The sequence below is a fragment of a genome (genome assembly GCF_019968985.1).
Source record: "MAG: Porospora cf. gigantea B chromosome Unknown PgB_NODE_398_length_19486_cov_123.611, whole genome shotgun sequence".
NCBI lineage: Eukaryota > Apicomplexa > Conoidasida > Eugregarinorida > Porosporidae > Porospora > Porospora cf. gigantea B.
The window spans coordinates 1-19486 of record NW_027178985.1 but is presented as its reverse complement, the minus strand read 5'-3'; the positions used below and the strand labels follow the sequence as shown (position 1 = coordinate 19486).

At 53.5% G+C, this 19486-nt stretch overlaps 14 protein-coding genes across 18 annotated transcripts; 9 read left to right on the top strand and 5 right to left on the bottom strand.

Moving 5' to 3' along the window:
- Nucleotides 1-77: 77 nt before the first annotated feature.
- KVP17_000830 (uncharacterized protein) lies at nt 78-512 on the top strand (the record flags this gene model as incomplete). Its single annotated transcript, XM_068515668.1, has 1 exon — nt 78-512. The coding sequence occupies one exon, from the start codon at nt 78-80 to the stop codon at nt 510-512; it is 435 nt and encodes a 144-aa protein (XP_068374741.1).
- Nucleotides 513-651: 139 nt separating this feature from the next.
- Nucleotides 652-2595, bottom strand: KVP17_000827 (uncharacterized protein; the record flags this gene model as incomplete). 2 transcript variants are annotated; one of them, XM_068515663.1, is made up of 1 exon in its annotated part: nt 652-2595. In XM_068515663.1, one exon carries the CDS (start codon nt 2593-2595, stop codon nt 652-654), a length of 1944 nt encoding a protein of 647 aa, XP_068374736.1. The 2 variants fall into 2 exon arrangements, with proteins under 2 accessions (XP_068374736.1, XP_068374737.1); XM_068515664.1 differs by having other exon boundaries at nt 652-1614.
- Nucleotides 2596-2607: 12 nt separating this feature from the next.
- KVP17_000825 (uncharacterized protein) lies at nt 2608-4449 on the top strand (the record flags this gene model as incomplete). The annotated part of the gene is made up of 1 exon (XM_068515661.1): nt 2608-4449. The coding sequence occupies one exon, from the start codon at nt 2608-2610 to the stop codon at nt 4447-4449; it is 1842 nt and encodes a 613-aa protein (XP_068374734.1).
- A 66-nt stretch (nt 4450-4515) lies between these two features.
- Nucleotides 4516-4818, top strand: KVP17_000831 (uncharacterized protein; the record flags this gene model as incomplete). Its single annotated transcript, XM_068515669.1, has 1 exon — nt 4516-4818. The coding sequence occupies one exon, from the start codon at nt 4516-4518 to the stop codon at nt 4816-4818; it is 303 nt and encodes a 100-aa protein (XP_068374742.1).
- Nucleotides 4819-5473: 655 nt separating this feature from the next.
- Nucleotides 5474-6871, top strand: KVP17_000826 (uncharacterized protein; the record flags this gene model as incomplete). The annotated part of the gene is made up of 1 exon (XM_068515662.1): nt 5474-6871. The coding sequence occupies one exon, from the start codon at nt 5474-5476 to the stop codon at nt 6869-6871; it is 1398 nt and encodes a 465-aa protein (XP_068374735.1).
- A 262-nt stretch (nt 6872-7133) lies between these two features.
- On the top strand, nt 7134-7859 carry KVP17_000832 (uncharacterized protein; the record flags this gene model as incomplete). Its single annotated transcript, XM_068515670.1, has 1 exon — nt 7134-7859. One exon carries the CDS (start codon nt 7134-7136, stop codon nt 7857-7859), a length of 726 nt encoding a protein of 241 aa, XP_068374743.1.
- A 118-nt stretch (nt 7860-7977) lies between these two features.
- On the top strand, nt 7978-9540 carry KVP17_000823 (uncharacterized protein; the record flags this gene model as incomplete). Its single annotated transcript, XM_068515659.1, has 1 exon — nt 7978-9540. One exon carries the CDS (start codon nt 7978-7980, stop codon nt 9538-9540), a length of 1563 nt encoding a protein of 520 aa, XP_068374732.1.
- A 145-nt stretch (nt 9541-9685) lies between these two features.
- Nucleotides 9686-10261, bottom strand: KVP17_000828 (uncharacterized protein; the record flags this gene model as incomplete). Its single annotated transcript, XM_068515665.1, has 1 exon — nt 9686-10261. The coding sequence occupies one exon, from the start codon at nt 10259-10261 to the stop codon at nt 9686-9688; it is 576 nt and encodes a 191-aa protein (XP_068374738.1).
- A 328-nt stretch (nt 10262-10589) lies between these two features.
- KVP17_000833 (uncharacterized protein) lies at nt 10590-11903 on the top strand (the record flags this gene model as incomplete). The annotated part of the gene is made up of 1 exon (XM_068515671.1): nt 10590-11903. One exon carries the CDS (start codon nt 10590-10592, stop codon nt 11901-11903), a length of 1314 nt encoding a protein of 437 aa, XP_068374744.1.
- Nucleotides 11904-11950: 47 nt separating this feature from the next.
- Nucleotides 11951-15140, top strand: KVP17_000822 (uncharacterized protein; the record flags this gene model as incomplete). 3 transcript variants are annotated; one of them, XM_068515658.1, is made up of 2 exons in its annotated part: nt 11951-14614; nt 14724-15140. In XM_068515658.1, 2 exons carry the CDS (start codon nt 11951-11953, stop codon nt 15138-15140), a joined length of 3081 nt encoding a protein of 1026 aa, XP_068374731.1. The 3 variants fall into 3 exon arrangements, with proteins under 3 accessions (XP_068374731.1, XP_068374729.1, XP_068374730.1); XM_068515656.1 differs by lacking the exon at nt 14724-15140 and having other exon boundaries at nt 11951-14641; XM_068515657.1 differs by lacking the exon at nt 11951-14614 and having other exon boundaries at nt 14703-15140.
- Nucleotides 15141-15177: 37 nt separating this feature from the next.
- On the bottom strand, nt 15178-15732 carry KVP17_000824 (uncharacterized protein; the record flags this gene model as incomplete). The annotated part of the gene is made up of 1 exon (XM_068515660.1): nt 15178-15732. One exon carries the CDS (start codon nt 15730-15732, stop codon nt 15178-15180), a length of 555 nt encoding a protein of 184 aa, XP_068374733.1.
- A 142-nt stretch (nt 15733-15874) lies between these two features.
- Nucleotides 15875-18075, bottom strand: KVP17_000829 (uncharacterized protein; the record flags this gene model as incomplete). Of its 2 annotated transcripts, none has more annotated exon segments than XM_068515666.1 (2): nt 15875-17259; nt 17268-18075. In XM_068515666.1, coding segments are annotated over 2 exon segments (2193 nt in total).
- A 134-nt stretch (nt 18076-18209) lies between these two features.
- On the top strand, nt 18210-18497 carry KVP17_000835 (uncharacterized protein; the record flags this gene model as incomplete). The annotated part of the gene is made up of 1 exon (XM_068515673.1): nt 18210-18497. The coding sequence occupies one exon, from the start codon at nt 18210-18212 to the stop codon at nt 18495-18497; it is 288 nt and encodes a 95-aa protein (XP_068374746.1).
- A 147-nt stretch (nt 18498-18644) lies between these two features.
- KVP17_000834 (uncharacterized protein) lies at nt 18645-19463 on the bottom strand (the record flags this gene model as incomplete). The annotated part of the gene is made up of 1 exon (XM_068515672.1): nt 18645-19463. The coding sequence occupies one exon, from the start codon at nt 19461-19463 to the stop codon at nt 18645-18647; it is 819 nt and encodes a 272-aa protein (XP_068374745.1).
- Between the last annotated feature and the right edge of the window lie 23 nt (nt 19464-19486).

Below are 19486 nucleotides of genomic sequence, written 5' to 3'. Positions count from 1 at the left end.
ATTCCAAGTTCGTTTTGATCACTCGAGGCGATGACGGCGGATCGCAGCGCATTCACCAGGCTGGTAGACTGGGTGCCATGATGGTTATTATCGGAAGAGCCACAGTTCAGGAAGGCCTCCCTTTCCACTGTTTGATACCGTGGGACAGCATATCCTATGTATTTCCGGACCAGCAGATTCTTACGGAGCAAACTGCACTGGAAAAGGTTTTACAACGGATCAATGAGGAGTCCAACGAGGAGTTCGAGCGACGATTTCGATTGTATCAGCAGCACGTGCCGGATTTCGTGTGGGAGGTTGAGAACAGTCGGGTAGCAGAGAACATTCTGATCGAGGCGGCCCGTCGAACTCCTCCTGACCAGCTCGCACAGAGCGGCCTGTCACAGATGGATTTGAAGTGTGTTACAGGCGGGGTGGACTTGAGATTTGAAGATTGGGCTACGGTGGAGACACCGGATTCGACTTCAGCCACTGAAAGTATGATGAGCTCCGCGGTAAAAGTTGGAAGATGAATTCGATTTCAGCCACTGAAAGCGTGATGATCTCCTCCGTTGAGAAAGTTCCAACGGATATCAAGATGAATTCGACCACTGAATGTCTGACAGTTTCCAATGAACCGCATCGCTTCTATTAGTCTAGATTATCTCGTTCTCAAAACTCTGCAGATAGGAAGGCCGCAAAGGCGTCGACAGACACGTCGGTCTCGCAGAGGACAGTCTCGAAGGCTTGTCTATCTGGCCCTTGTTCGGGTGCGCCCATAGAGAGGAAGAACCCTTCCAATGAAGACATCAGAGCGGTCAGGTAGAGCGTGTCTCCAGCCGGGCGCGTCATCGCCGCTCTGCGAGCCGCCGAAAGCCGCGAAGGGATGTCCAGAGAACTCTGGAAAAGCTCCAGGAGAAGAGCCTTGAAGAGGCCTTGCTCGCTGATGCTCGGGTCCTCGGAGACCTGTGCCAGATCGAGGAAGCCAACCACTAACGCCTCCCAGCACGCCGTCTCGATATCCACGAACGGCAGGACACAGCGAAAGACAGAGTCTGAGGTCATGGAACCCACTCGTGTCAAAGGAGCTGTGGGAACTCTCACTCCGATGTGGGGCGGGGTCTGCAATAGGGATGGACACACGGACGTCAGCGATCGAATCTTCTGGACAATGGACAGGGCCCTCTTCAGCGGCGAAGGCAACACAAGGGAGCGACCTGCCGTCCATAGTAGAACGATATCGGCTGAAGCCCCCGCAGGCCATGTGAGCACAAGCCTAGAATCCGCAATAAGCCATCGCAGCCACTCAGGGGAGGGACGAAGAGACAGTCCAAACTCTCTCCCGAGGTCCGCTAGCAGCAAGGCGTTGTCGGGACTGTACACGCCGTCTGCAACGTTCTCCACCAGGCGCGTAAGCCATCCCGACCACCCTCCGTGATACCGTAATATAATATCGAAGCAGGTACGAGAGGCATGCAGCGGTAGCGACGCCCTCAGAGATTCCAGGTCCCCATCCGGCCTCGCAGTGTCGACCAGAGCCAGTTGTACTGCTATCATCCTCGGACAACCATCTCCTTCGCACTCTTCCCGTATCACCGTGGTATCCACAGGTTGCCCATCCCAAGCGGTGAGCATTAGCCGTTCTCGGTCATTCGACAAGCACCATTTCGACCACCGAATAGGTGAGGCGGAATGCGCCAACCACCACAAATCAATCTGCAGCAGATGCACCACTTTCAAAACAGTCAAGCTTTCCGCGATTTGCGCCGACCGAACGTCCGCTGGCCAAGAGCACAAGCAAAATCTGGCAACTCGATTGATCCAAGAATTTTCCAGTTCAGACAATGTCGTCACTGGACACATTGTACTCCAGCTGGGACAGCTTTCTAGCCTGCCAGTGTGGACATACCGCATGATGGTTGCAGTGAATGCAAGCGCCGATGTGGGTCGGCCGCGATCGCACATCTCAAGTGCACACCCGACCACCCAATGCAAAAAATTTATCCTCGTGGTGAAGTGAACCAGATTTTCACCTAAATAGAATCTCGATGCGACATCTACGAGAACAGGGAAGGGGTCCGCCGCTGCTGGAATGCAGGGAAAGTCCAGTAACCAGCAAGCCGGCCTGGCAACCTGCAACTCAAATGACACCGTGTTTCCCTCGATTTCAATATTCCTCACTGGTACCGTTTGGGGAGGAAGTATACTTGTCGAGGACGAGACTGACCATCCGTCCTCGGACTTGACAAGAGTGTACTCCCATATCGACCCGTCCGTTAACAGCAGCAACAGCAGCAACGTGCTGCTTCTCCCAACAACTTGCATCGCAGCAACTGGGTGAGTAAGTCGAATAGTATGGAATGTCAGCTCCAACGGAACAAGGGCTCCGTCTTCCTTCTCGTGCCATGCTGCATCGACGACGCTGCATTGAACGGTATGGGTTTCATCATGTCGGGCCCAAATTAGCAATGGTTCGTCGCAAATGAAGATAGCGTATCTAAGATCCGTCCTCAGGGAAAAGGTTTTGTCTCGGCCACTGGTATCGCCTAACACCAGATTTCGAACCGATCCCCAAATTGCGATGCTGCCTGCGTGGTCGTGGCAACAGACCCCCATAATTGCCGATTTATGTTCCTTGAGAGCGTCGCATCACTCGAATCAACTTTGGGCGGCCGGGATACAGTCGTTGATGGTAGTTCCCCCAACCAGAAGCTCAGAGCGAAGCCCAACCATGAAATTACGTCTCTACTGAAACGACGACGAATCCAGGGTTTGGACACAGAGGAGTTTCTGGGAGCATTCGACAAAAAGTGGTCCAAACCAGCAGAGAATCGGGCACCAGTCCAAGGGGCACCTGTTTGGAAATTGGACTGCCTAGGCGACGATTCGGTCACTGCAGTCGTAACAGAACAGGCGCTTGGCACTCAAATTGGGACGCAGGACGACTGCGACGTGACTGCTGTCGACTGTAAAACTTCAGGCGAGGTGGCGCCGCAACGAACAAGCGGAAAGCTAAGCAGCATGGTAGGGCGACAACTTCGAAGCATGCCTCCATCTGCCCTCCTGACGGGCGACCAGGCGTCCCGACTAAAGGATCACCACAACACTCACGTCCAGAAGTACTACAACCCTTCACTTGGTCAACTGGCAGGCAAGACTCGAACATGGAAGGACCACAAGGATGCGACGGATATTGTTACCGGAAGGTACACATTGGAAGAAGAGCGCATCTTATTTGACGCTGTTCGGGCGCAGTTCGATTCCATTGGCGTCTCGTTCGAGGAAGGCTGCAAGAAGTTCATCGCCTGTTGGTCACGGGAAAAGATGAAAGACACATTCCACTTGACAGTCGCTCGTAGTCTTCCCAGGAGGTCCGTTAAGTCGGTTTACCAACACCTGCAGAAGTGGTACGCCTCTCTCAGCCTCAAGCGGGGATTATGGACAAAGGAAGAAGTGGAACAGTTGAAGTATTTTTTCCATAAGGCTATGGCCGAGCAGCGACCCATGGACTTCGGCGCAATCGCTCAGGAATTAGGTCGCTTCCGCACTGACGTCGCAGACAAGGCTTCACAGATGCATGACAGGTTCCTTCATGGGGACCCCACGAAGTCTCTGGCCCCTCCTAAGTCAGGCCGGCTTCCTGGCAAAGAGGACTACGTCCATTTCACAAGTGAAATGGATTTTCACCTCCTGTTCCATGTACGACGGCTCACTGGTGATACGATTCCGACAGTTCCTGTCCTCTGGGACCAAATTCAGATGTTCGTTCCCAAGGCGACTGCAGGACAATGCCGAAAGCGTTTCACTCGTATTCTGGTGCGACATCTTACATGCTCGCCAACGGTGAATGGCGTAGATTTCGAATCCATCACGAGGCAGGTGGTGAGATACCTCTACAGAGTGCTGTCCACTAGAGCTGAAGTGCCTGAGGAGTACAAAAACCAGTTGAAGGCCAAAGCGAAACAGTCACGTGAGCAGGTACTTCTGCAAATAGGCAAGAAGGACCATACAGTCCAGAAATTCCAGCGTGTCGGGCTGATTCATTCACTGAAGGACGTTCAATGGGCGCAAGTTCTACATCCCATTCCATTATTTGCAGACGTCTGCCGACTGCTCTTTTTTGGAGCAGCTCGGAAACGTCTCCCTGAGAGACTGAGCCCTGATGTCCTCGAATTGCGAGAGCAGCGTATCGAGGGAATGATCCAGGAGGCTGTGCCAGCTTGTATTTTGAAGAAGCAAGTCAAATACTTGTACAAGGCTTTGAAGTGTCCGTATTTCGCTGAAGAGGATCAGGATAAGTATATTCGTACTGTAGAATGGCTCAAGGGCGTGAACAACTCCGTCTTGGTTCTGGATGATCTTCTGGAGACCGGAAAACAGGACAAAGAAGCACTCAATAATAAGGAAGGCGATTTCTACATTGAGAGGATGCTGCCGGATAGCCCCAAGGACGATTGTGCAAGTGGATGATTGGATTTCCAAATTCTCGTATCCCGATAATTCGCCGGCAAATCTAAATTCCAAAAAATATTGGCAATGCCCAAGAAGGCTGTAGCGAAGAAAGCTGCCACTCCGGTGAAGAAGGTCAAGAAGGAGAAAAAACAGAAGAGGGACGGTCCTAAGCGACCCATGACGGCCTACTTTTTTTATGCAAACGAGATCCGTGACAAGGTGACAGCCGAGATAAAGAAGGTCAATCCAGGGGCCAAGGTGACAGACGTGGCGAAGGAGATAGGCAGCAAGTGGCGCAGCCTGACCGAGAACGCTAAGGCCAAGTACCAGGCTCTGGCTCGGAATGACAAACTGAGATACCAAGCTGAAAAAGATGCCTCGGCTTAGTGAATTTCTACGTATGATTCTAACGGCCAAAAATACACTCCACTGTTTTTTAAACAAAGCCAGCCCCAAGGACGTTAAGGGGTTTCATCTGCTGCTTCATCTACACGGGGTGCGCGCGGCTTTACGGTCCCGATGCCGGCCCACGCAACCATAATCGCAGCAAAACTGAGGAAGCCCAGGGTGCATCCCATAATTACAAGCTTACTGGGATCCCAGATGGGGTTCGGCTTATTGGACGTCGTAGTCGTGACTGGCGCGATTGACGACGTCTCCTCGGTCGGCTGCGTCGTTGTAGTTGTGGGCAAAGGGAGTTGGGTAGGAGGAGTTATGGGCGGCTTCGTTGGACGGGTCGTTCCACCAAGAGCACTCTCCGTTGTTTCACTTAGACCACTCTCCAGTAGTAGTAGTAGCTCCTTGTAGGCACTTCTTGGGCTCTCGGTCCTCAATTGAAAAGCGCCGACAAGCGCCAACATCAGAACACATAGTATCCGAGTCATTAGTAAGGTGTTACTGCCAGTTTGAAAGAATAAATTACGACCATTTTGTGGGCTTATATGAAAAAGTCTGTTATAAAATCGCTGCAATGACAGGAGTCCATATTTGATTGAAACCGTTCTGTCCCACATCTCACACAAAATACAGTCATCGTCCAGACATGCATTTACTCGGTAACAAGTGGTTCCGTTTAGCGGAATGGACCTTCACAATTTTCCTAACAAGTATAGTCTACTATGGCTGGCAGCCGTGGTCTCTGATGCTAATGCGTTCAGGAGCGTACGAGTGGCTTTGCGACACGGATGTACCTCCAATTGATGACAACTATCGTTGCGAGGCGCAGTACGACGCTGTCGGTAGCCTCTATACCCTGGCCACGAGCTCAGAATTCATTTTTGGAATCTTCGCTGGGTGGTTGTTCGACAATGTAGGGCCTCGACTAACGGCAATCGTTGGAGAGGTGCTCTTCTTCGCTGGATACGTGATGATCCTAACCAGTTCGAGCGCATTGCCAATGTACATTCCTGGACATATCTGCGCGGGGGCAGCAGTCAACCTGATTGCGTACCCGTCATTCATCCTAGCTGAGATTTGGCCGAACCGGTCACAAACTCTGATATCTGTCACTCTTGCGGTTCAGGTGGGCGCCACGATTATCGCTCCCATGATGGAGTTGGTCCAAGTCTCCAGCGGTTGGGACTTCCAGGTCATCTTGGGAACTTATCTGGCGTTCTGCGTACCTTTCGTCATTCTTTACTGGCTTTCCCTTCCGCGAAATAGAGTGTTGATGCGTGCTGAGATCGCCGAGGCTACGGGAGCGGTGTACGATCAACAGGCAGAGAAGGAGAGGGATTCCGGCTGGCACGGCTACTTCAACTCCATGATGACTCTGGAGTACGTCGGCGTCCTCATTTGGTACACGGCAAGCATCATGATGTACAATTCCTATACGGTGCGTCTGCGAAGCCACTCAGGAGATGCGGTAGCTAACTTTATGGGATGGATAATGCCAGCCCAGGGCGTCCTCGCTGTGGTGTTCGGCTTCCTGAACGACAAGGTGATAACGATATGGATCATCCTCGGAATCACTGTTGGCAACATACTCTTCCTGTTGATCGGCTTCATTCCCTCCACTGTCGCCCAATATATCGGCGTCGTGTTATACGTTATAACGAACTCCTACATCTACACCACGAAGTATACCTACACTGCGGAGCTGTTCCCACCTGAGCACTTCGGAAAGTTGGCAGGCACCATTGGATTCGCCAGTGGCTGGTTACAGATGTTCAATATTCTGATTGACAAGTCCGGGGCTGCGTACTCATCCTTGTTTACGGGGTGGGTAATCGCAAGTGCTGTGCTTTGCGGAGTTCTGGGCTGGTTCCTTTTCCGACAAGTGAAGCGGGGTATCACGTACAAAACCTCCGTCAACGATGTTGAAACCAGTGTGTTGGCATCATCGGAGTCTACTTCTACGGCAGGGTCCCGAAAGAGGCGCGGTTCCAAGTCGACGTCTGTAACGTCCTCGGTGCCAACTTCCACGCTATCCTCATCGTAGTGTTTCTATGTTTTTGTAATGAATGCATCGCACTCAGCGTTATGCTGGTCTGAGTTTCAGGACGATATGCTCTGTAGATCCTTTTGACAAATTGACACTTGAGGGGTTGAGAGCGATTACAACGTGTTCGCACAGCGACTGCAAAGTTCTGTTGGTATTTCGTCTGCCACCAGTCTAGTCCACGCGCCGATCTGTTCCCAATCTATGTCGGCAGAGGAGATTCCACCCGCGTGCACTTCGGGAGCTGAGAAAATTTTCGCGGATGCACCGCGATAGATTGTTCGTAATACAACCTACGGTGCCCGTAGAGCAGGTGGAGCCGTTGATGGTTGAGCGGCAATCATCCGTAATTGTTGGAGAAAAACGCAGGACTCCCTCCACCACGACTCCAGCATCGCTGTCTGCTTATTCGGTTGTGGATGCAGATCGGCAACTCCGCCATTCAAGTTACACCACAGAGAGCCCGCCCAGAGGCAGTCCGGTTAGGCTGAACACGCTGTTGCCTGCGTATCTTATCGGTAGCCGTCTTCTCGGCGAATCAACTCCAGTCTCCATCAACGTCTACAGGATTGCCTTCGGTTTATATCACTCATCGTTGGCCGTAGGATCAGTTGAGTATCACTTCTGGGATGGAACAGGCGTGAAGTGCCACGAGCGATTCTCTTTTCGAGGCACCAACATAGCGATTGATCATCTTCCGCATGTCGAGGAGATTTCTGTTGGCTGGCTTAGGAAAAAACCTTTAGAAGTCGATCACTGGATTTGGAAGATATCACAGGACTTCAGCGCCTTCAGCTACGACCTCCTCACCCATAACTGCAACCACTTCGTGGCGCGGGGGATAAAGGCTCTCGGGTTCGAATTCTCCATGCCAGCATGGATTAATAGGGCGGCAGTTGGAGCCAACTGGCTGTGCTATGTGGTTCCACATCTTCGAAAGTACCTAGTTGAAGGTCTACAAGGCGACAAAGTAGCGTGCCCAACATGATATGTGAACAGTTAGACAGATCTAGACCTCCCATTTACAAGAGGTATTGTGTCGGAATCATCCCTGTGGCACTACGTGCCAGGACACAGAGCGCCGTAAATACGCAATTCTCGCGAGCATGGTCTCCAAACGCGTGGCCTCTATCAAGGTGGCCGCCACCTCCCACAAACGGCGGGAGAAGCAGCCCGCGTCGCGGTCTAAGGCGGAGCCCCGAGGTTTCGTTAACACGAGGAAGGCACAGAACTCAAGCCAACTGGGTGCAGACCGAAAGGAGGGCACCCACCACCGACGAAGCAACGCAACAGTGAAGCGTCTGGAGATGTACAAGGCGAAGCCGGACCTGAAGAAGATGAGGGAGAAGCCACAGGAACCGTGCAGGATTCAACCGGACAGAAAGTGGTTTACGAACACTCGAGTTGTGAGCCAGACAAAGCTGGAGGAGTTCAGAGAAGCCATGGATCGTATAACCGATGATCCTTACGCTGTAGTAGTCAAACGTGCTAAGCTGCCAACCTCGCTGTTCGATCACACGGGAGAGAAGGATGAGGTCCGGGGAAAGGGCCTGCTCAAGCTCCGGTCCTTCGGAGAGACATTCGGCAAGAAATCCACTCGGAAACGTCCTAAGCTCGCGATGGATTCGTTGGAGGAATTCGCTGCGGCTGCGGCACACGACTGGGATGAGTACGTGCCAGATAAGGACCGGAGCCTTCATCGAGAGGACGATGGCGTACGCGACAAGCACGAGGCGGAGATCTTCAAGAAGGGAACGAGCAAACGTATTTGGGGCGAACTCCACAAAGTGATTGATTCGGCGGATATCATCTGTCAAGTGATCGACGCCAGAGACCCCATGGGGACACGATGCCGATCCGTCGAGAAGTTTCTCAAGAAGGAGAAGCCGCACAAGTACATGGTGCTCATCCTCAACAAGGTGGATTTGGTACCTAACTGGGTAGCTTCTCGGTGGGTCAAGATTCTGAGTGCGGAGTATCCGACTGTGGCTTTCCACGCACATGAGAAAAAAGGTTACGGGCGAATGACGCTGTTGAATCTGCTGAGGCAGTACGCCAAGCTGCTGAAGGATAGGCGTCACGTCTCAATGGGATTCATAGGGTTCCCTAACGCTGGCAAGTCGTCGGTGATCAACTCTTTGAAGAAGGATCGCGTGTGCAAAACGGCGCCTGTACCGGGTGAGACGAAAGTCTGGCAGTACATCATGCTCACCAGTAGGATCCATTTGATCGATTGTCCAGGGATTGTTCCTCCTGACAAGGAGCAGCATGGAGAGTTGAACAAGGTGCTTAGAGGCGTCGTTCGAGCTGAGAAGTTGGAGGATCCTGAGGACTTCATCGATCCGATTTTGGAGAGGGTTGACCCTCGCGCTTTAGTTTTACGCTACAATCTCGACAAGGACTCCACCTGGTCTGACGCGGATGCATTCCTTGATCAGCTGGCCTTGACTATGGGTAAGCTGAAGAAAGGAGGAGAGCCAAATCAGCAAGCGGCGGCTCGGATTGTGATATACGACTGGCAACGCGGACGCCTTCCGTTCTACACTGAACCTCCCCGATTCGATGGAGATGACAAGTTTCAGACATTGCCAGACGAGAAGGTGGAGCTCGTTTCAGAAAATGAGGAGGAGGAACCTCAAGAGGTCCCAGAAGAAGACCATGAGGAATGATTTGGTGAAAGAATGTTATTCCGTACAACCTTTAAGCTCGTTCCGATTCCATTGATCATCTAATGACTTCTATGACTCCTATGCCATATGCACCATTAGTCACTTTTTTTGGCATATGAGTTGACAGCAAACCATTCTGAAACGACTATCGGTTAGCCTTGGCAACGCGCTCGATCTCATCCTTCTTCTTGATGGCGTAGCTGTTAGAAGACTCCTTAGCACAGTTGACGATCTCGTCAGCCAGGCACTCCGCAATGGTCTTGGTGTTGCGGAAGGCGGCGAGTCTGGCACCGACGCACATCAGGTAGATGGCCTGGTTGACGCGTCTCAGAGGAGAGACATCGACAGATTGTCTGCGGACAACACCAGCAGAGCCGATTCGAGTTGAGTCTTCACGCGGGCCTCCATTACGAACAGCGTCAACGAAAACCTGAATGGGGTTCTTGTCGGTCTGCAGGTGGATGAGTTCGAAGGCGTGCTTAACGATTCGGACCGCCATGGTCTTCTTGCCAGCGTTACGTCCATGGCACATCAGTGAGTTCACAAGACGCTCGACAATGGGGCAAGCCACCTTCTTGAACCTCTTGGTCTGGTATCGGCCAGCTGTATGCGGGGCGAAGACGGTGCCTTTGCCTTGGATGGCGAGGTAGTCCTCAAGAGATATGTCGTTGACCTCGACGGCATCGAAGGTCCACTTTCCGAATAGCTGAATCTCGGTCATGGGTTGCTGTCTGGCTGCCGCGAAAAATCGCCCATTTACCCTCTCGAGACAAAACGGATTCGACTTCTGAGGTCTTCTCTCTGCTCACAGATGGTCCTCAGGCAAGCGCTCGTACGCCTATGCTTGTCTCGCAGACGTCCCCCAGCGCAGCTGCCTCCAGTGAATTTAAGCCATCTGACAGGCCCTGTGAGGCTCTCTCGCATAGGTGGATCAAAAACCGACGAGTCACGCAGGTAGACAACTGAAATCCCTGTGCATTGGCGCACCTCTGGTTGTTGCTTCGCCCTTGCTTAGGCTCACGTCGCCTGGTGGGCCGGAAGAAAAGCTCATGTGGAGAGCGCTTACGGGATGCGCTCAAGGTGCAGGCACGTACGTGCTAAAGTTCCTTCAGTGGGCGGGAACTCGAGCTGACTTGTTTCCCGAGTATTTTGTTCGCGGGGCCAGGAATCTGCAGATGCACGTTCCTCCAGAACCGTTGCCGTATACATTGCTTACACTGGAGAAAGTTTTGAACAGCTCCGCTGAAATTGACGTGTCTGGCGCCATTCTGTTTGACACTAATCAGGGACGGCTCGTGCTGGAGCCTGTGCCTGTAGGATCCGGGTGTGTCGCTCAGGTGCACAAGGGGCGGCTCTACAACCTAGACGGAACTTCGAAATCAGTCGCGCTGAAAGTACATCGCTACGAGATCGCAGAGAACATGCAAAGCGACATTCGCGGACTACAACTGATGTCAAACGCAGCCTCGAGAATGTTGGGGAACTGGGGAACGTACCTGTGTGTAAAGGAGGCGACAGATCAGTTCGCTGTGAGCATGTTGCAGCAGCTCGATTTATCAAGAGAGAAGAGGCAGACCGAGATACTTTCTGGACTTTTCAAGAGCGTCAGATCTCGATGGAATTTCTGGGTGCTAAAAGGAGGCGTGCAGTTTCCTGATGTCATCGACTTCAGTCCATCGAAAGAGGTGCTGTTTGAGGAGTACCTTGACGGGATGTCGCTGGTGGATTTCTTAGACAACAGCACCCCAGTCAAGTTTCGGAATTGTTGGCGGCCGAGAAAGCAGACTGTCAGGATTCAAGTCGCACGTCTACTTCTTCGGACTTTTTTGCAGATGGTGTTTGAGGATAACTTCGTTCATGCAGACCTTCACCCTGGAAACCTGAAGATCAAAGTTCGTGAGAGGAGATGGTGGGAGCGCGTCCCTCGAGTGACCGTGCAGATTCTGGACGCGAGCTCTGTAGTCCGACTAGACGCCCGCGACAGGCAGAACCTGCTAGACCTCTTACAGTGCGTGGTTTCCGGTAATGGTGCGGAGGCCGGTCGACTGATTATAGAACGGTCGAGTCGGCCGATTCCCAAGAATGAGGAGTTCTGTGCCGAAATCGCCGAGATCGTGACTTTGTATTACCGCCTCCGCAGCGGCCTCACGCTGGACGACGTTCGCATCAACGACGTCATCACCCGTCTGCTGAAGGCGGCTTGTCAGCACAAGGTAGAGCTCGACCCTCACTTCGTTCAGCTGTGTTTGGCAACAATGGTTTTTGAGGGAACGGTTCGTCAACTGTATCCCGACATGGACCTGCTAACGGAGGCGGTGCCATTCATTCTTAAGGCGCAACTCAGGGCCAAACGCGGCTGGTGAGAGTTCATGTTTGTGTGTCTTTGTTAAGATGGGTGTCCAGAATTGTCATGATTACTGGAAAGCTGGTGTATGAGTCTGCATTCGCTTACGTATCTGCACACAAGAGGTGCATGTTTGTTCGGTTGCCTGATGTTCCACACCGGAAGAGATCGTTTCTGGATCTTCTCCGAGGAATATCCTCGGATGCGGCTGACCCTGTGTTCATTGGGAGGACAGTGGCAGGGTCAGCAGCGTCTACGAGCTTATACCTTGGCAAGTTGATGGAATTCGAGGCGTTTTTGATGGATGAGAGAGCAGAGACAGCCCCTGACGAAATGACGTGGCTGCCTCCTGACCTCCTTCTAGATCTTGAAAGGTCTTTTAGGGACCAGAAACGCGAAAAAGCTCGACGTATGCTCTCGCCGAGGTCTCGAGAACGAGTGGACGAGAGGAATGCGAAGAAGGAGGAAGATCGAAAGAAGCAGATTCGGCGGAATCTGATTCGGCAGGCGTTGGGCAAGGCAATGAAGCCGGAGGAGGACGATGAAGACTACGATCATGAAACTATCCCCGACCTTCGGAAGTTCGTGATCTGTGCGTCCAATCTACAAGCGGCTATGATGAGGGAGGGTTCCTGTTTCGTCCGCTTCAATGAGGTGGCGCAGGGACTGGGACTGCCGCTGCTGGCCTCTCGACTGCCCTCCACCGTAGTGAGCTTCGCCGCCTGCGTGTCTCATACCATGGTGCAGAGCCCAGGCGACTTCACTCTGGCAGTCCACGACAAGGACAAGCTCCCCTCGCTGCTATCCACCTGGTCGACCTTGGGGGGCTATCCACGGCAGCTCTGGCAACGCCTGGATAAAGTGTTCTCTAGCGCCTCGCGCGTTCTTGCGGGTGTTGCGGAGCATGCGTGCATGTGGGAAGTGGAATTGCTGGGGTCGGCCAACCCCAGGCCTTGTCGAATCGCGCTCACGACCTGCAAATTAAGCGACAAATCGAACTTGGTTGCCTTAGTTGCTGCTTGCGCTGGATGTGGGGATTTCGAGCACGTGATCGGACCAAAGGATAATGCCTTCGCTAAGGCTAATCTGAGAACCACTAACGGCGAAGGGAACCAGTGGGAAGAATGGACACTTCTGTTGGAGGACCTACATACACTTGGACTACAGCAGCAAGACATCATTGTCCTGATTAAGCTCTGCTTGGCCATAGCACTACTGCCACAACTGGATGACGACACTCGCGAAGACCCCAATACCGCAGAGGACCGGCAGACGCCTACGGCCCCGAGCGCCTTCAACGTCGAAACCATCCTGGCCGCTCCGCGACCTCCGTCCGTGTCCTCAACGCCGTCGCAGATCGGTAGCTCGTTGCTGCCTCCGGGAATCAAGAGCGGCATCTGGAGCCCGTCTGCCGAAGGAGTGAAGACAGTGCGCACCGCACGCGTTCCACCGCGTATGAGAGCAGACCGGTCGGCAAAGCCACCTACGAGGCCTCCGTCTCGACTTGAGCCGGCATCCATATCGCCTCACAGGTACTCGTCGCTTTCTCCTCCAGGGGTCAAGGATCAGACGCGATCGCGGGTGTCGTCGAGCTTGTCTCCGACTCCGGCAGGGGTAAAGCATCAGACGCGATCGCGGGTGTCGTCGAGCTTGTCTCCGACTCCGGCAGGGGTCAAGGATCAGACGCGATCGCGGGTGTCGTCGAGCTTGTCTCCGGCTCCTCCAGGGGTAAAGATCGGGGTCCGGACTCCCAGTGGCGTCTACGCGCCTCCCAAGGTGCACGCTCCCCGAGAGTCAAGTGCGTCGGCCAGATCTGTCTCCCAGCTGTCCAGTGCAATGTCTTCGGTGGATCAGGGGAGTTCACGGCGGAACTGGGAGACATTCACACTTGTTTTGCCCCCGCTCAAGCAAGTCGTCGCCAGAAACCTCGGCTGCTCTGAGGAGAAGCTTGAATTGCTGGGAGGTCACATGCGCTCGCACTTCCGCCACCCTTTCCGAGAGCTGGCGGACCTGGCGACGGAGGCCTTGCTGGAGGGTTTGACCTCCGCCGTTAGGGAGGCAGTGCTGGGCAACATGCCAGCCGCACCAAGGTTGCCTGCACATCCGGTGACCGTGCGCCTGCTTGCCAGCGATTGCGTAGAGTCAGCTGAGGGATGGTTGGCGGTGAGCGTAGTCGATGTGACAGGCAAATCCGGATCTGTAGCGACGGCACTCGACCTTAAACGGTCTGGAGTGGGAGGCTGCAACGTCACACAGGACCACCTAGATCTGCTGGAATCGCCAAGTATCTCTTGGCTAGAGTGCTGGGACGCCGAGAAAACATTGCACGAGCTCGACGGACGCACGTATCTGAGCTATCCGGGTTCGAAATGCGCCATTGACTGCACCGAGGACGTACAGTGTACAGTGCCCCTGCCCGCTAGTTTCCAGGCGGACGTACAGTCTTTGCCTCATCTGAAGCGTTTTTGTCACTCTGTGCCTACCGAGGGAAGTCGGGTGACCAGGGCTGAACGCAAGCTGCACCACATGGCCTCGGTGTGCTGGCGTTCGCCTCACCGAGGCGTAATACTACGGGCAGACGAGGAAGTCGCTCGGGCCATGGAGCCCTTGATTCAAGTACAACGATCCTCAGACACAGAAGAGGCACTCCGAAGCCTCGTAGAGGGCAACGACTACACTGAAGCTGCAGATGGGAGTCTTTGGTTCACAATGCAGGCCCAGGAGAAGTTTGTGAGTACGTCTCCTAAGCACCAGTGATCTTGATGTGACGAGATTCTCATGTGTAAGAGTGTGTGCACTTTGGACGCACACAAGCAGCATGATCGGAAAACGGATCCAGGCCGCGCCAAAAGAGATTAAGTACCCACCGCTACAGAGGGACATGGAAGTCATCATGGTCGATGAGGCCGCCAAGAGCCTTGACCTGACGGAGAGTGACGGAGAACTGCAGTGTCGGACCCCTCGGGTCTCCATGGTGGCCTCCTTATATGGAGCGATGGCAGTAATGTCAGCGCTACTGGTAAAACTCACCGGGAGTCACTCTATGGTGGGAACCCTCATGGTTATCGTTGCCATCTCGACCACCTTGGGATTTCGCAGGAACCAGTCCTACAGTCATCATCTAGAGCCTTCGAAAGTGGAAAAGGTCACTGAGTTGGCTCACCTCGCAGGTGACGTCATGCGTTTGGAAGAGCTGCACGGCAAGTCCAGAAGGGAGACGGACACAATGCTGAAACAGCTAAAGAAGCAGCAGTAAAGGCACTTCCAGTTCGGTTAAGGGAAGCATAACATTCTCACTGGGCGAAAATAGACTCCTTGGGGGTTACTCTGGTCTGAGGAGGATTGGAGCCCATAAGTTGGGCAACCAGAGGCTTGAAGAACTGCAAGGACAGCATGTAAAAGAACATGATTCCGCAATCAGTAGGGGCAGGGTTATCTCCTAGTCTCTGCTGCGTTAGCTTGATAAGAGGCCAAAAAGGTACGAAAGGCAGCTGGGCCACCACAGTGCTCGCGAACCACTTATTGATGTAGGGCATCGTGAAAAGCGATGGCAGGATGCACCACAGCTGAGACTTGCTGCGAGCAGCATCATATTCCTTCTTCACCTCCTCCAAATGTTCAGTCTTCGTCTGGATTTTCGTCTCGACTTTCGAAACCTGCTTGTCATTAGCGCTGTCGAGTTCAGCCTGTAAAAGCTCGACCTTGCGGGAAACCTTCAACACCTTCTCCTCTAGGACTCTGCCCTCTCCCCTGACGTAGAAGATGAACCAGAACACAAGCTCGCCGATGAGAGCAGCGCCGAAACCTGCTGCGACGGCTTGCAGGACGATGCTCGAGTAGTCGCCCATAATTAACGATTTCGCAATTGGTGGGATCCAGACTTCTCAGAAAAAAAAAAGTTTGCCAAAGAGTTCAGCTATTGTCTTCAATGACTGATTGAACCACCAACGCGATGGCGAGCGTACAAAACTAAACAGATGTCTGTTAAAATCAACACGTAGCATGTTCTCTCGAACTACAGATCCACTCAAGCCTAGCTTGGACACTCTCATCCACCGGGGGGTTGCAACATAGCGGTATTGAGCATAGCCGCTTATAGTAGCCATCAAAATCACACCGAGACATCTCCAAGAGCTCCACGCAAAGAACCCTTTCCTGGCCGAAGCCAACGGCCAACCCCTCGCCGGTCTGCCGAAGGAGGGGTGTCGAAAGCGGTACATCTGACGCCGTTGGCCACTCTCCGCGTCCATCCGAATCCAGAACTTGGTAGTTGGTTAGGACCTCTGCGGTTGATTCATCGATGGCTGATGATCGAATACTTTCACGGACAGCAGCTGTATGGAAATCTTTGGGGCGAAGCCGAAGTTGACGCATGGTGACTTTCGACGTGGAGCCTTTGGCTTTCCTCATCGCAACGCTGGTCTTCAGTACGGTCGCATGAGGGTGAAAGACTACACCCTTGGCAGCGGCGTCGTACCGTGTCAGGAGGCCCATCTCCGACCCGCTGATGGCAGTCCAGGCGTTACGCGCGGATTGGAAGGCATCAACCTCGTCACGAGAGGGCCGGTCAGTGTCAGGATGCACGAGAGGCCCATCGTCTTGGGATGCAGCCGCTAGAAGAAGCCTTTGGTTTTCCTTCTCGAGTTTTCGTAGCTTTTGCCGGCGCTTTCGTCGACGGCGTTGTTTTCCAGTTTCTTTATCCGGTGCGGCATTAGCGGCCAACCTAGGAGTTTGAAGTTGCTTAGCGAAGTCCTGCATGAAGTCTTGTGAGGTGCTCTTCTCCGTAGTCCGCGGAGCAGGCCCCTCTGCCTCTCGCTGGACTTGACATCGTTCACAGAGTCTCAAACCCGGAACGTCAGAAGCTTTCACTGGGAGATAGTAGGCTGTCGACGCCAACGCAGCCATGTTGACTTGGTCTAGTGACTCGCTGTGGCAAGGCACACTATTGAAGTGGCTGGTGGGCCGATCAAAGGCGCCGTTCAGATGAGACCCAGCCCCAATTACCATTAGGCCTGTCTTGGAAAAGCATATTGACAGAACCTCGTGGAAATTCGTAAGGAGTGCAACCTCCTGTGGCGGCGGGGAAGCAAAAAGCACGTGTGGGCCGAAGGTGCCGAGATGGTTCATGGTGATGTCTACAGGAAGGAGCTGGGTCTCCAAAGCGAGGCGATCTTCATTGGAGAGTCTTTCGGGAATGTGCTCAACAAGGTTTTTTGCTCTCAACAGGCTCGCAAGCTCCTCTTCCTCGTCGCAAGTGAGTTCGCACCTCTCCAACAAATCACGCTTACGGGCCTGGCAGAAATGACTCACGGCGGCTCTCAAAGTCGCGATTGCCACGGAAAGCTCCCTTGGCTTCAGTGACAAAACGAGGAGGGCTGTGTACTGATCAAGAGGGCCTCACATATGTGCATCTTCGTGGAATTCACAACAGCTGGCTGCAGATGAGGGCTCTCCTCCACTATTTGGTCCTGCATCCGTTCAATGTTGGACGTTAGATACGGCTGGTGCAGGCGGAGGGCGACAAAGTGAGTAGCTCGCTTAGCCATGGCCGCGGAGGGTGTGCTGCTTTCGGAAACTTCGGGTTTGGTGTCAGTCTTGTTGTCGTGATGAGAGGCGTAAGAGCGGCCGCAAAGAGCACAGACGGAAAAGTCGGGAGGTCTAGGTATGTTTTTTCTGCGGCGTCGGGATCTGAGGCCCGCGTCTCCAGTCCTGGAGTCGGGACTTTTGGGAGTCTCTGGGTCCGGGCAGACAGCTTCATGGGACCGTAAGCTAGGTACGGAAGCAAGAGTTGGAGCTGGTGGAAGTCGAGGAGTAAACAAAGAGAACCGCGATTTATCAACGACGTTATCAAATCTCAGCGCGCGAAAGCTCTTAAGTTTTCGTAGAAGTGAGGCTCGTTTGGTGGCCCGCCGCGCGCTGAGAGGTGGCGGGTCCCTGTCAAGCTCATCGGCGGGGACAAATTCGGCTTGTCGCAAACTAAGAATAGATGGCACCTGAGTGTGTGGTTGTGATGGCTGACTCCTGGGAGTCGAGCCGTTGTCAACCAGTGACAACGAACTGACTAGCTCGTCGAAGAATGCTTGGTGGGCCTCCTCCGGTAGCCCCTGCATCGACGTCACGGCGCTATTCCGTCTCGCCTTGGAGACTCGGGCAGGAGCCTGAGAGAGAAGTTCAGTGGTGTCACGGATCATGATGACAAAATAATTACGGAGTTTTAGTCAGGATTCCACCCTGTTGACTGTATTGGTTCGTGTCACTGGTCCAAAAAAAAACCCTTTGGATTGTGTTTGTAAAACTTGTGTATAATGAGCAAAATTCCGAGGTGATGACTGGATTGTTTGTGCAACCAACCATTAAGGAGATTGCTTGCCTGCTGGAGGAGAGGATTGCGGATCACTGGGCGGAGTATTCTTTGAACAAGCATGAGCAAGCACTTCCAGAGCAACCAACCGTTAAAGAGATCGCCTGCATGCTGGAGGAGAGGATGGCAGATCACTGGGAGGAGTACTGTTTGAACAAGCCTGAGCAAGCCTGCGAGCCTGAGCAAGCGCGAGCAAGCGCGAGCAAGCGCGAGCAAGCGCGAGCAAGCGTGCGCAAACGTGCGCAAGCCTGAGCAAGCCTGAGCAAGCCTGAGCAAGCCTGAGCAAGCCTGAGCAAGCGTGAGCAAGCGTGAGCAAGCGTGAGCAAGCCCTCAAAGTGACGATGTTACACAACTTTTTGGTTCATTCACATATTCACTGAATTAAGCGGCTTCAAGTCATCATGCCTGCGTCTCTGTGGGTTGCGCAGCGACGAAAACGGCCTCCTCTTCGGACCTAGTTTTGCGGACGCACAGCACAATCCCTCCGATGACAACTACCGCTCCCACTATTGAACCGGCAGTAATACCAACGATAGCTCCTGTCGAGAGGCCGCTGCTGCCAAGGCGCTTGTAGGCCGCGTCCCTGATGGATTCGGCTCTACCGGTAAGCGTGTTGGGTGCGAAGAGGTTTGCGGGGGAAAGAAGCATGCCGGCGTCGGTGAGGAACTGGTTGAGCTCGGCGATCTGGTCCTCTGAGAGTCGCTCTACGCCATTGACCCTCTGAAGGGCCTCCAACATACGCTTTGTGCTCTTGAGGAGCTTCTTCATTGTGTTAGCGAGGCTGCGGAACTGCGAGGGGAACCCGTTAATTGCTTCGAGAGCGGCCTCGGCAGCGGAGATACCTGCCTTGCTCATGGTAGTCAAGAGCGGCTTCACCTCCTGAGGGACGACCAGGCCAGCGAGACCGTCAGCCACGCGGTTGGTCATCTCAGCGGCTCTCTTAACAGCCTTGAGATAGTCGTTACTAGCAGGAGAGATAGGCTTCACCGTAGCAGGGTACCCCTCTATGGACGAGGGATCCTGGAATACTAGTTTTCCCACAAGGTAGTCAGGCAGCTTAAATCTTCTCAAGCTATCGGTCAGGAGAGAGAACTCGGGAAAAGAGACGTTTGGAAGGGAACCGCCGCTTGGGAGAGTGATGGGCTTACCGGGGCCGGTAATATGGGGGAGAGTGTAGGGCATATCCGGGCCGGTAATATGGGGGAGAGTGTAGGGCATATCCGGGCCGGTAATATGGGGGA